Source organism: Ambystoma mexicanum, chromosome 1p (assembly GCF_040938575.1).
Source record: "Ambystoma mexicanum isolate Mex_15411 chromosome 1p, UKY_AmexF1_1, whole genome shotgun sequence".
NCBI lineage: Eukaryota > Metazoa > Chordata > Amphibia > Caudata > Ambystomatidae > Ambystoma > Ambystoma mexicanum.
The window spans coordinates 1,319,305,133-1,319,318,806 of NC_090921.1; the positions used below are offsets into that span (position 1 = coordinate 1,319,305,133).

General features: G+C 45.0%; 1 protein-coding gene across 1 annotated transcript in view; it reads left to right on the forward strand.

The window, feature by feature from the left end:
• Window positions 1–230: 230 nt before the first annotated feature.
• Window positions 231–13,674, forward strand: part of LOC138548428 (toll-like receptor 11) — a 68,431-nt gene continuing 54,987 nt past the window's right edge. The window contains exon 1 of the mRNA XM_069642279.1: window positions 231–408. Within this exon, the coding sequence (XP_069498380.1) occupies window positions 231–408 (178 nt within the window). The remainder of the gene's footprint in view (window positions 409–13,674) is intronic.

Here is a 13,674-nt window from a genome sequence, read left to right on the forward strand (position 1 = left end):
CCCCGGGGGTTACCATTGTCCCAGAGGCAGTCGTGGTGGCACAGGCAGATGGCATCAAGGCGGCAGCAGGCTCGACGTGGGAGGCGTCATGACTCGGGGCCGATTACATCATGGGGCAGGCATCGGCCAAAGGGCTGGAGGACCCTGGACAAAGTGTGTCTTCTGTGTGGCAGCGGATGGGCCAGCGAATAGATGCAGAGCAGCTGCGTGCAGAGAGGGCACGGCTCACCATGGTCAGGGCAGAGAACTCCATGCAGCGGGCATTGAGGCGGGCACAGTTCCTCAAGGAGACTCGCAGGGAGTTGGTGGAGAGCATGGCGGCGTCCCTGCGAGCCCTCGAGGATAGACCACAGTCTTGCCTCCGGGCCATAGACTCGAAGTTCGATGATGCCCTGGACAAGACTCTTGGTAAGAACGGTGAGCCGTAGGACAAGCCCGCCACCATTGTAGGTAGTTCTTTAGGGTTAGGTTTCCTTTCTTTTTCTTTTTACTTTGGAGTCCACGGACATTGCTCCACTTTTTGTATACAGTTGTATTTTAATAGGGTTTTTTAAAGTTTCATTTTGTTTTGGGATTATGGGCCCTTCAGACTTTCCTTGTAAATAGTTGGAGTATTGTGGAATTTGTGTTTTTTTTTAACCCATGGAGTAATGGCTTTTTTTAGTTTAGCCTTTGGATGGAGATTTTTTAACTTTGGACATGGACCAGTTGAAGGATTTGCACTGTTTTCGGATTTCATGTTTTTTTGGATTTTGCATTTCATTTCTGTTTACATTCATTTCTTTTTCATTGTCATGTTTGCTTTTGCTATGGTCAATTTCAGTTTTTTTAATACATTTTCATGCAGTCATATGTTTGTGTTGTCTTCTCTCATTTGTTTGGTGCATGTGTCCGTCGTCATTGCCTCAGTCATGTGTCACTGCTGTGTGGCCACGTTGGGCATGTCTTTGGGTGCATACATGTGTGCTTCTGTGAATGACATGCCTTGGGACCTGCACTGGAAAGTGGGGACAATGGATGGGTGTGGAGTTGCAATATGGGGGGGGCAGTGTGGGGTGGCATTTGGGTGGACATTTGCTACATGAATGTATGTTGTGACAATGGGCCTCATTCCGAGTTGGGCGCAAAGGGATTACCGGCACCGGTAAGGACACTGGTGCTGGTAAACCCTTTGTGCCCTATTCCGAGGTCCCTTAGTGGGTCCCTCCTTTAACGCCTGGTCTGACCAGGCGTTATGGACGGGACCCGTTAAGGGACTTCAGAGCTAATAACGGTACCGCAAATTGCGGTACCGTTATTATCTACTTCCCCATTCCCATTGAGCCCTATGGGGGCTCAAATGGAAATGGGGAATGGATTTTTCAATGGGGATTTACCGGTCCCGCAAAGGTCGGACTACACTGGTAAGTCCCCATTGAACCAATTCGGAGTCGGTACCAGTATGGGAGGTAGTCATGGCGCAAATAGCGCCATGACTACTTCCATACTAGGAATGAGGCCCAATGTGTTGGTTGGGGGGTCATGAGTCGGGTCCTGCTTGCAGGTGCACACCACTAGTGAGGGTCATAAATCGGGGCCTGCTTGCAGGTGCCCGTCACTGGTGTGGGTCATGTGTCAGGGCCTGCTTGCAGGTGCCCATCATTGATGGGGGTCATGAGTCAGGGCCTGCTTGCAGGTGCCTATCACTGGTGGGGGTCATGAGTCGGGACCTGCTTGCAGGTGCCCGTCACTGGTGGGGGTCATCAGTGGGGGCCTGCTTGCAGGTGCCCGTCACTGGTGGGGGTCATGAGTTGGGGCCTTGAATGCGGTGTATGGTGCCATGTGGGCTGCCTGCGGCCATGGTGATGGGTGTTGGGTGGTCCCCTGTGGTGTGGGCTGCCTGTGGGGCACGGCCATGGGTGTTGGGTGGTTCCCAGTGGTGTGGGGTACCTGCGGGGCATGGTCATGGGTGATGGGCTGCCTGCAGGGCATGGTCACAGGTGATGGGCTGCCTGTGGGGCATGGTCATGGGTGATGGGCTGCCTGCAGGACATGGCCACGGGTGATGGGCTGCCTGGGGGCATGGTGACGGTTGTTGGGTGGTCCCATGTGGTGTGGGCTGCCTGTGGGGCATGGCCATGGGTGTTGGGTTGTCCCCTGTGGTGTGGGTTGCCTGTGGGGCATGGCCACGGGTGATGGGCTACCTGCGGGGCATGGTGACGGGTGTTGGGTGGTCCCCTGTGGTGTGGGCAGCCTGCGGGGCATGGTCACAGGTGTTGGGTGGTCCCCTGTGGCTTGGGCCACCTGCGGGGTTTGGAGAGGGGGGGAAGGGCCACCCCACAGGCAAATCACATGAAAGGCGCATTTGCGTACCCCTGAATACACGTAACCTGCTTGCGCAAGCCAAATCGCGTGAAAAGCGCACTTACGTACCCCTGAATACACATACCCCACTTGCGCCAGCCAAATCACATGAATAGCGCACTCGCGTACCCCTGAATACACGTACCCCGCTTGCGCCAACCAAATCGCATTATAAGTGTACTTGCGTACCCCTGAATACACATAAACTGCTCGCGCCATGCAAATCACGTGATGAGTGCACTCGTGTACCCCTGAATAAACATACCCTGCTCGCGCCGGCTGAATCGCGTGAAAAGCACACTCGCGTAGCCCTCAATACACGTACCCCGCTCGCGCCAGCCAAATCGCGTGATAAGCCCACTCATGTACCCCTGAATATACGTACCCCTCTCATGCCAGCAAAATCGCGTGATGAGCGCACTCGCGTACCCCTGAATACACGTACCCCGTTCGCGCCAGACAAATCACGTGAATAGCGCACTCGTGTACCCCTGAATACACGTACCCTGCTTGCGCCAGACAAATCACGTGAATAGCGCACTCGTGTACCCCTGAATACACGTACGCCGCTCATGCCAGCCAAATTGCATGAAAAGTGCACTCGGGTATCCCTGAATACACGTATCTGTCTCGTGTCAGCCAAATTGTGTGAAAAGCGCACTTGCGTACCCCCCCAGATTCACGCACCCACGTGGTGAGGCCCTTGCATGCTGCCATCAGCCGCGTGCACACCCACACAACACCCATGGCCATGCCCCGCAATCAGCCCAGACCATTGAGGACCACCCAACACTTTGGTCATGCCCCACAGGCAGCGCACACCACAGGGGACCGCCAAACTCTCGTCAACATGCCCCACAGGCAGCCCATCACCCGTGGCCATACCCCACAGGCAGCCCATCACCCATGACCATGCCCGGCAGGCAGCCCATCATCCGTGACCATGCCCCAAAGGCAGCCCACATCACACGCGACCACCCAACACCCATGGCCATGCCCCACAGGCAGCCCACGCCACAGGGAACCACCAACACCCGTCACCATGCCCCGCAGGAGCCCATCACCTGTGGCCATGCCCCAGAGGCAGCCCATGACCATGCCCCGCAGGCAGCCCATCACCCGTGACCATGCCCCGGCAGGCAGCCCCTCACACGTGGCCATGCCCCTAATGCAGCCCATTACCCATGACAATGCCCCGCAGGCAGCCCATCATCCGTGGCCATGCCCTTCAGGCAGCCTATCACCTGTGACCATTCCCCGCAGGCAGCCCATCATCCGTGACCATGCCCCGCAGGCAGCCCACACCACTGGGGACCACCCAACACCCATTGTCATGCCCTACAGGCAGCCCACACCACAGGGGACCACCCAACACCCGTGGCCATGTCCACAGGCAGCCCACACCACAGGGGACCACCCAACACCCGTGGCCACGCCCTACAGGCAGCCCACACAACAGGAGGCACCCCCTAACACCTGTCACCACACACACAGCCCTTTTCATGCGATTTTGCGGGCGAGAGCGGGGTACGCATATTCAAGGGGTGCGCAAGGAGATTTTTACACGATTTGTCTGGCGCGAGCGGGGTACACGTATTCACAGGGTTACGGTAGGCCTTTTTCACGCAATTATGGCGTGAGCGGGGTACGCATATTCAAGGGGGTGCACAGGGAGATGTTCATTTGTTTTGGCTGGCGCGAGCGGGGTACACACAGTTTTTTACGCAATTACGGTGTAGGGGGGCTGTATGCTGGTTCAGGGTTAGCGCCGTATTGGGGATTTTTAATGGCTTTTTCTGGCGCAAGTGGCGTTCTTGGGGGTGTAACTAGCACTCTGGATGTTCGCTGCGCCAAGGCTGCAAATGGCTAAGGAAATCCATGACTATGCGGTACGCCTAAATGCTGTTTTGCGCTGCGCCTGGCGCACGCATGGCGCACGCTCCCTCTCTGCGCTAGGCGCGTGTGCTACTTCTGCACTGAATTCTATGAATTGGCCCCTAAATAAGTACATTTTGGTTCAAGGAATATTAAGTAGGCATTTTTTAAGTCTGCAGATAATTGTTATTTGTCCATATTTATCCATAATAGAATTGTTGTTACAGTCAAATCAACCACTTGCGTGTTTTACATATGCAGTATAATGGCCGAAATGTGATTTGAAACATGTATGGTGTACTGTGTCTATTATAGTAAATGAATGTTGTACCAGAAAAGAAGTTGGTTAGTTTACTGTGGTTTTTGTTCCTTTTGTCCTGCTTTGAAAAGCTTTAGTATGGCATATTCACCATGTGTGTCTATTTTCATGGTGGAAAAAAAATGTAATTGCAAAATGGGCATAACATGTCATTATTTGCATTATTCGTAAGTTGCTGAAATGGAATACTATCACAATTAGGTATAGATATATAATGGTTTGTTTGGAACATTATCAAGTAAACATGGCTGCAGAGAGTGCATGTGCTGCCCTAAAAATAAAGAAGTGTATGTATTCTTTAGGATGGCATTTTCAGGAATAGGAAGGTGTTCTCTCTCTAGACATTATAAAAAGAACATCAGGAATTCTTGAGGTTCCTCTTGGGTGTTTATTGTGAGTTTAACAATCAATGCACTTTGATCAACTATCTGTCTTATGCTTGATACAATGTAGATTGTGTCAGACTTGTTGGTAGTAATTATGTGAGAAGGGCATCCATGGGCAGTTGTGACAGTGCAGACTGCCTGTGTGCTTTGCTGTGCATTTGGAAAAAGTGAATTTTCTGACAAAGCTGCGTTTTGTGAAAGCACTTCCCATTGGGAGAACTTCTGGAAATCCTACTACTATCTTCATACCATGTTGTGCCGGCGGGAAGGTGGCAATCCGGTATTATCCATAAGACCTTACCTAAGGCACGGAGTGCCGCAAAGGGCATCCAAAGGCAATTATGGCAGCTGAGGCCGTTGAAGCCTTGCTGCCTGCTGCCACGGTCCACCGATTGGTATTTGGAAGGTACCTTCATTCAACAATGGACTGAAATACTGGCCTGCTTGCAACAGCTATGACATAATGAGTGGTTTACGGACTGCTCCTATATATTTGTGTGTTTGTGCATTACATTTGTTTTTTGTGGCTATCATACATGTTTGCAACCTTAAACATGAAACCCACTAGCGAGGCTAATACAGCCCCTAGAAGAAGTAAGTGCGTAAATAAAAGTTTCAAAAGTGCCACCACAAGTTAAATAAATACTGTTGTACTGACGCCATTGGTCAACCGACTCAATCCATCCAATAGGATGCCAAGTGACTTACAATCAAAAATAACTGTTTTTTTTCGATCAAGTCAGAGATCCCTCCATCAACATCTATTGTGGGAGCTCCCCTAACGGGATCACCAGGGCACGTAAAGGAATTGTCATCAAAAGTACACAGCTCGCCGCTCATTGACAACAACTATTTGTTGTTTAATATGTGCCTTAATCTCCTAAGAGACTGATGGGAGTTATGAACTCTGCTCCAGAGATATGTGCTATCTCTCAGGCCTTTGATACTATAATAGGCACAAACTTGTCAGTTTCTTCGGACTTCTCCTAGCTGAGGGATGTCACAACCTCTATGATAACCACTGATAGTGAAATGTAAACTACTACTCAATGATCACTATCAAATAGTATTGAAGGAGTCACCACCACACATCTGAGTGCAGTTGCCACCACGGTTGACAAAGTGTTTGCTCTTTGTTTTACTATTGCAAAGGAACAGAGTGAGCTCAAAAGAGTACTTGTGAGACTTGTGGGTATTATATTCTCCGAGAAAAGGATCCCAAGCAACACTTCTTGGGATGACTATTCAATTTCTTCGTCCGCTCCACATTCCGATCACAGGCTGAGGTGGGTCACTGTCGAAGCAGACTACTACTCCATAATAAGTGAAGACAGAAGTAAAAGGGGAGCAATCCCCACACCGTTGCAAAAAAGCATCAAGGCTTTGGAAGCACTAACTACTCAGACTAAGAATACGTTGGTAACTTCGGTATAGGACGACCAGGATGACGGGGTTGAGATAGCTCTGGTTGAACATGAAATGATGAGAAGGTGAAAGGGGAAGTGGAAAAAGCCAGCAAAGGTTAAAAATTGTGCAGCACAATACAAGGTCACGTGCCTATGGAATCGGTTAATTCGATTTCCCCAAACGTTTGTCCTGATAAAGTAAATAAAACCTGTATGAAAGAGGGAGGCCCCAGGTGGCAAGAGGTACCGATGGTGAGGGGCACGTTGGATAAATGGGTACACTTTAAATAATATAATCCAACATAATTAGGAACTATGTTATTCACCTCCAGAGACTTTTTCACATCAGAAGGATGAATCTAGAATACCTAAGGGCCCCTTTTTCTTAAAATCACAGAAATAATTTGGGAAAAGAGTCAACAGAGCGAGCAGCCTGATTGAAAACACAGTATCACTGCCCATCAGGAAATGGGTAAAATGTATAGAAATTAGGCCACTGATGGAAAGCCCTTTTATGAATAGAACTTTTCTGCTATGTGAATGTTAATGTTAATGTTAAAGGTATTTGTATGGCGCACCGTCACCAATGGAATTGGTCCCCAGGCACTCAGGCGGATCTGCAAACAAGAAGGCGGGAATGGGTTAGTCGGGTGAAGAGGGAATAGGAAAGTGAGAAATGGTGTTCAGTTGACAGCTTCAGTTCGGTTTTCACTGTGCGCTGAGCTTTGTTGTGATTATCAGACCGATGTGAGACCTTGTGTGCTGATGGTGCGGTTTGTGTGTTGTTTGTTTGTTGTTGCAGTGTGGTGAAATCCGTGCAGTTTGCTAAGTGAGAAGATGGTTGTGTGGATTTTCGTGTGAGTTAGGTATGCAGAGATTTGAGAATAGGATCAGTGGGTTATATGACTCTTAGTCCTTATAATTCTAGTTCTATTTATCCAATTGTCCTATAGGTTTGCAGATTTCCCTTTTCATTCATGTCCATCTAATTGTTGTGAGTGATGGCGTGGCACGTTCCCAGCTGTGTTGTTTTAAATTTAGTGTTGTAGGGAGGCATGTGTCTTGTCTCCTACTATGGTATTGGTGCTGTAAATTAGCAATCACCCACTCCCTTGCTATCTATTTCCTGTCAGTGGTCCATTATTGCCTGTGTGTAGATTGTAGGCCAAGGTGTTATTGATATATCATCCTTGCCTTTCCATCCCAATCTATCTGTGATCTTTCTTTGGTATTGTTCTATCATATCTATCTCTTAGTTGGTAAGTTGATATGCCATAGATTGTTCTTCCTTACCTTCTGCGTATAGGCGGTAGCTTAGGGGGATTGGGAGAGTCAGTTTCTTCTCTCAGCACACTTTCAACTGTGTATATGCCTGCATAGGTGTTCTTTGAGTTATGGGGTGAAGAGCCAAGATTTGAGGGGTTTTCTGAATAGGAGGTGATTTCTTGTGTTACGTATGTTCTTTGGTAGCTCGTTCCAGGTTTTTGGGGCGAGGTGAGAGAAAGAAGAACCTCTGAATTCTCTTTTGTTGTAGGGTTTTGTTTCCAAGCGAGTGTTGCTGCTCGATCTGAGCGTTCTTGTTGGGCAATGTAGGCTTAATTTGTCTCTTGAGAACTCTGCGCCTTGGTCATGGATTGCTCTGTGCGTAATGCACATTTATTTGAACTTGATTCGCTGTTGGTAGCCAGTGTAGTGTTTTCAGCGCTGGTGTGATCTTTTCTCTTCGGGGTAGTTTGAGGAGAAGTCTGGCTGCTGCATTTTGTATGCTTTGTAGTTTTTTTTAGAATACATTCAGGCATGCCCAGATATAGGCTAGTGGCATAGTCTACTCTGGACATGACGAGAGCGATGACGGTGAGTGTTCTGTTGGCGAATGACAGGAATGGTAGGATCCTTTTTACTGCTTGCAGGAGAAAGAAGCATTTCTTCATAAGAGCATTTACTTGTGGCTCTAGAGTAAGTGTGCTGTCCATCACTACTCACAGGTTTTTTACAATCAACGTTGGGGCTGGAGTTTGTACCGAGTTCCATTGGCCGGGGATGTAGTGGTTGTCTCCTCTGTTTTTTGTGATGGTCATTATTTCGGTTTTGCCTGGGTTGAGTTTGAGGTAGTTTCAGTTCATCCAGTTGTATATTTCACAAAGGCAGTTCTCTAATGTTGTGTTTATCTGCTTGAATGTCTTGTATTTTTTAGACTATTTGTGTATGGTCAGCATAGTTTTAATAGATGAGGCCTTGTCTTTTGATGATCCTGATTAGATGAGACAGGTAGATGTTGAATAATAACTGGGAGAAGGATGATACTTGTGGTACTCTGCAGGATGATTCTGTTGGGTTGGATTTGAAAGGTGTGATCCATATGGTCTCTGTTCTGTTTGTTAGGTAAGATTTGATCCATAGTAAGGTGTGGTCAGTGATTCCAATTTCTTCCAATCTCGTGATGAGGTTGTCGTGGTTAACTGTGTCGAATGCCGCAGAGAGGTCTAGAAGTATCAAAGCGGTACTATTGTCTGAATCTGCATTTTCCTTAAGGGCATCCCATATTGAGAAAAGTGCTGATTCCGTTCCTCTCATCGGTCTAAGGCCTACTTCTGCCTGGTCTAGCAGGCAGTGCTCTTCTATGAATTCTTGAGTTGTTCTGTTTATGTATGTTTTGAGCAGCTTAGCTGGGTACGAGATGTTGGAGATGAGTCTGTAGTTGGAGAGGTCTTCTACGTTTCCTGCTGTATCTTTGAGGAGCGGCCTGATGTGAGCTGATTTGAAGGATTGTGGAACATTTTACTGTTGAGTTTGAGAGGTTGAAGATGTTCCTGTGGTATTCCATGGGTGTTCCTTGTGAGAGGATTGATTTGTATATGTCCAAGGCGCAGGGATCCGCGGGAGAACCTGTTTTGTTGCTTTGGTTTACCCATTTGACAAATGCTCCACTGATATTAGGGGGAAGCTTTGGAGTTTGTTCGGGCATTCCTTGTAGGGGTGGGTGGGTTTCATATTCTGCTTGCATGGTCTGTTTTGTATGGTCTGTTAGATGGTAATGATTTTGTTTTTGAAATGGTCTGCTAGAACATTGCATGGTTTCTTCAATGGTAGTGGCGTGTTGTTCCAGCCAGGTTGCCTTTTTATTTCATTTATGATTTTAAAGAGTTATTTTTGGGTGTTTGGTGCTTTCAAGATTCGGTTGTCATAGTATTTCCATTTTGCTTTTTGTTTTTTTCCTTTTTGTATGAGTGGGTATGTTGAAATTTGATCCCTATTAAAACAGATCCCTTCTTTAAATTCAATTACCACAACAGATATTGGACTTGTAGAACTTCCAGAAGCAGATAGCACAGAAAATGGGGCACTGGTGGAGTTTGTGTCTCCTTTGGTTGTGAAACTTTTATGTGCACATTTTGAAATCATACTGAGCATGTGGTTCAATGTCATAATTAGTTGTAAACATTTGATGGCCTCTGAACATACTGACATCCTTTAACCTAAACCCACTGTGGACCAGGACAAAAATGTTGGTCATGGAACTGAAATATCTAGTCTCCTGCCATGTCTTCTGAAGCCCACAGTCACCACTTTGGGACTGCACCAGATAGTGTGTTGGGTACCTGCAGTATTGGGGGAGATTTTAACATGAAAATGTGACTACAAACAAAAGCAAAAGTCTTTCATGGAATAATAGGGTCTTTCACTCTTTCTTGTGCACCCAATTGGAATTGAGGGAATTAAGTAGTAATCATATTTTACTCTACAGGAACCGTTCTCACTTCATGATTTTATGCTAGATGGTTATAATATTTTACATCAGTGTGGGTCAAAGGAGAACTATAGCTGGCCTGTGCATTGGAGCAAAAACTTCTTTGGGCTTAACAAAATTTGATCCAGGGCAACACTGTCCTTTTGTAATTAGTGTGGTTGTAGGAGGGCTACTATCTCTTTTAAAGGAGATATTAATCACCAATCTGTATGACCCACCTGGGAGAATGCACACTCAGAAGATTCATGCAAAATTATCCATCCATCATAGGAACAAATCATAATGGGTTGAGCGACAATGCTATACTCTCATGGAGGCTTAATCAGGAACCTGTAAGAGCCACACGAAAATTGTGTTCTAACATTACAACTAATGGCAATGGTGATAAACTGATTTGGAGCCCCACTAACATTAATACATGCATTATTGAGTTGAAGAAACTCTCTCTTCCTGTGGTAGGGTCAACTGGACATTATATCCTGAATTTTGGCAAATTGATTGAAGAAACCTTTGCCCAGATATGGGTTAGCAACATTAGAACTCGAAGAGGAGAACTAGATCTATCCATATATAATAGGCAAATTGCTCCAAAGTAGAGGGAACTTCGAAAAAGGATAAAGACCATTAACAAAATGTCTTGCATGTAGCCGGCAGAAAAATTCCATCAGTTAACTAACCTAAAGACCAAATTTAAGAACTAGTTGTGTCACCACAAAACCCTCTATACAAAATGCCAACTGGTCATTCATCTTTAAATGAATAAATACCCATTACAGTTGAACATTCTGGCATCAATACAGAACTTCTCTGGCTGGGGATACCCCCTTGATTTTAAATCCGATCTCTGGGGCCACCTCGGTCAATTTTATCACCAGCCATCAATTAGCAAGTGCAGAAAGAGACTGTATGAATATTTACCATTACCAGGGGAAATTAGGAACTGAGGGATTTGAAGAATTAGATATCCTCAAAGGGATCCACAAACTGAAGCAATCTCGGGTGCAAGGCCTTGATCGGTTAGCAAATGTGGTAATCAAAAATAGCCTTGAATATTGGGCCCAGCTGTTGTCAGTGTTATTCGCTAATATCTTAGAAATGGGAAAAATCCCTAATAGCTGTAGACATTCCATCATTATCCTGGTTTTTAAGAAGGGATGCAGGACAGATCCTGCTGCTTACCACCCTCTAGCGATGACGGATTCCTTTTAGAAGATATTCGCAAATATAATCTTGGTAAAGTTTCAAGCCTGGCTCGAGAGGTTTGATCTCCTACCTGCCTTTCGAAAAGGTTTTAGACGTGGTTGCAATACCACCCATAACAGGACGTAAAATCATATTATGGATGAAACTATGCACCGTTTTGGCAGGATACTGTATCTGTGCTTTAAAGACTATTCTTGCACATTTGATAGGATTTCCATGGCCATTCCCTAGAACAAATTTAGAGCTTAGGAAATTAACCTTGACCTGTTATATTTTATCAAATTGTTATACAATGACAACACTGTATCAGTCAGACTGGTCTTTGAAGCCTGTCTCTCATTCCCTAATCATGTCAATTTAGGACTAAAACAAGGATGTGTCCTTTCGGCTTTACTATTTAACCTTTATACAGCTTACCTAGATAAATCTTTAAGTAAAGCATGCAACTTCCCCCTCGCGTTGGTAAAGAATTGGTGCCATGGCTGGCATATGCAGATGATGCCATCTTACTGGACCCAACTCTTATAGGTCTGTAACATTCCATTGACGCACTTGTCATTTGACATTTATGCTACCAATAACAATCTGAAGATAAACATCACCAAAACTAAGGTCATGGTTTTTAGTAAGAAACTTCAATGCAATAAATATATATGGACATTAGACAGAGAGAGCCTTGCATTCGTCAAGAGTTACCTCTAACTTGGCATACCCATAACATCTACATTTAATTCCTTTAGTGTGGGTAATTATGTTAGCCAGAAAGTAATAAAAAGATGGGGTTTTATTAAAAGCTACATTATGGATGAGGCACACATCTGAGTTCTATGTCAAGCTTTGCAGGGCGCGAAAGGGCCGCACTGCACTTTTAAATATATTCACTGTATCTTCCAATTAGCAAACTCTTAATAGACAAAGTTATGGCAGATTTATACCTCATGCCATGGATTTTGACTCAACCCTGTTTTGGAGCACTATCGAGGGAGCACAGTCGAGAGTTTTCATGATTGCTGCCTTGCATATTTGAAGATCGTTAAGACACTGGAGGCTGGGACATAGACAAGAACTGAAAAGGCATGAGAGGATTTTATTTTAACATATTGAATTCATATTTTAGTGGAAAATAATGATTTAATTGGAAAAAATAATGGTTTTTGGACAATGGTAAGGTATGCATTTTTATCTTTTTTAATGAATTGTATGATTAGTCTATTAATTATTCAGTTTTATATTTTTATGTAATATAGTTTTAGAGGTTGGAAAATGTGCCAACCAATAGAACACTTTAATTAACATTTTTTTAAAAGTATTTATGTGTAAGAGAAGGAGTTGTAAACATGGTTGTTCTGAATCATGGCAGTAAATATTGCTCACAAGTGGTGGCAATGCAAACTGCAGATTGATTGAAACATTTGCATAGCAATTGATTCCGGTGATGTTCTTTTATTTAAATGGACCAGTTGCTGTGATGCACTTAAGGCTTGTGTGATTGTTACGTTTCATTGGGATTACAGGGAGGTCCGATGGGGTTTGATTTTGCAGTAGTTCTGTTTTTCAAGATTACATTTTTTTCTGTCAGGATACACCTTCAAGTGTTAGAGAGTATAATGTACATAGTCTATTATAATTGAAAATGCAAGAGGTGTCTGCTTTTAGTTTGTTTGTATCAAAGTTAAGTAAAAATTGACATGTGAATGTGCACAAGCCTGTGAAAGTACTATGTAACTCATATCTTCTTGAAACACTTTATTGCAAATGTCAATAAGTGCAGGGCTGCAGGATAGACATTGTGACTTGTGAATTGTTATAGAATATGCAAGACACAGAGTTCCATTCTTAGATACAAATCGCTAAAATTATGGAATCCCGCTGATGTGTGGCTATTTCTAGTTTATCAGATTTGACAATGAAAAACTGGGTATAATTTTTACGAACATATTAAGATATGGTTGTAAACCAACACCGACACACATTGCTCCAATGCCTAAACCTTGGGCTACGTCAAGTTTGTGACTTTACTCTGCATTTGAGGTAGACAGTCAATGCTTTTCTAATCCAGCTGTTTTTGATACAGATTTGCCCAGGTGATCTGCTGGCTTCCAATTGGTCTCTGCAGTTGGTATGGACTATGGATTGCTTTTCATTTTGATGCATTGTCTCAATAAATTTGTCACTGTCTGTAAGAGTTGTTATGTATTTTAGCCAGGCTTAGGGCATAACGACTAAGTGATATCTCAATGCATGTAATCAGAAGGCATGATGGCAAGTACATAGTAAATTGAATTGAAATATATCCACTTGGGAAAGGAGCCTGCCTCTCTCCTGTTCTCTGGGGCTCACCAGCCACCGGCATCAGGATCAATATAAAGAGAGCTTCTCTCTCTCTCTCTCTCT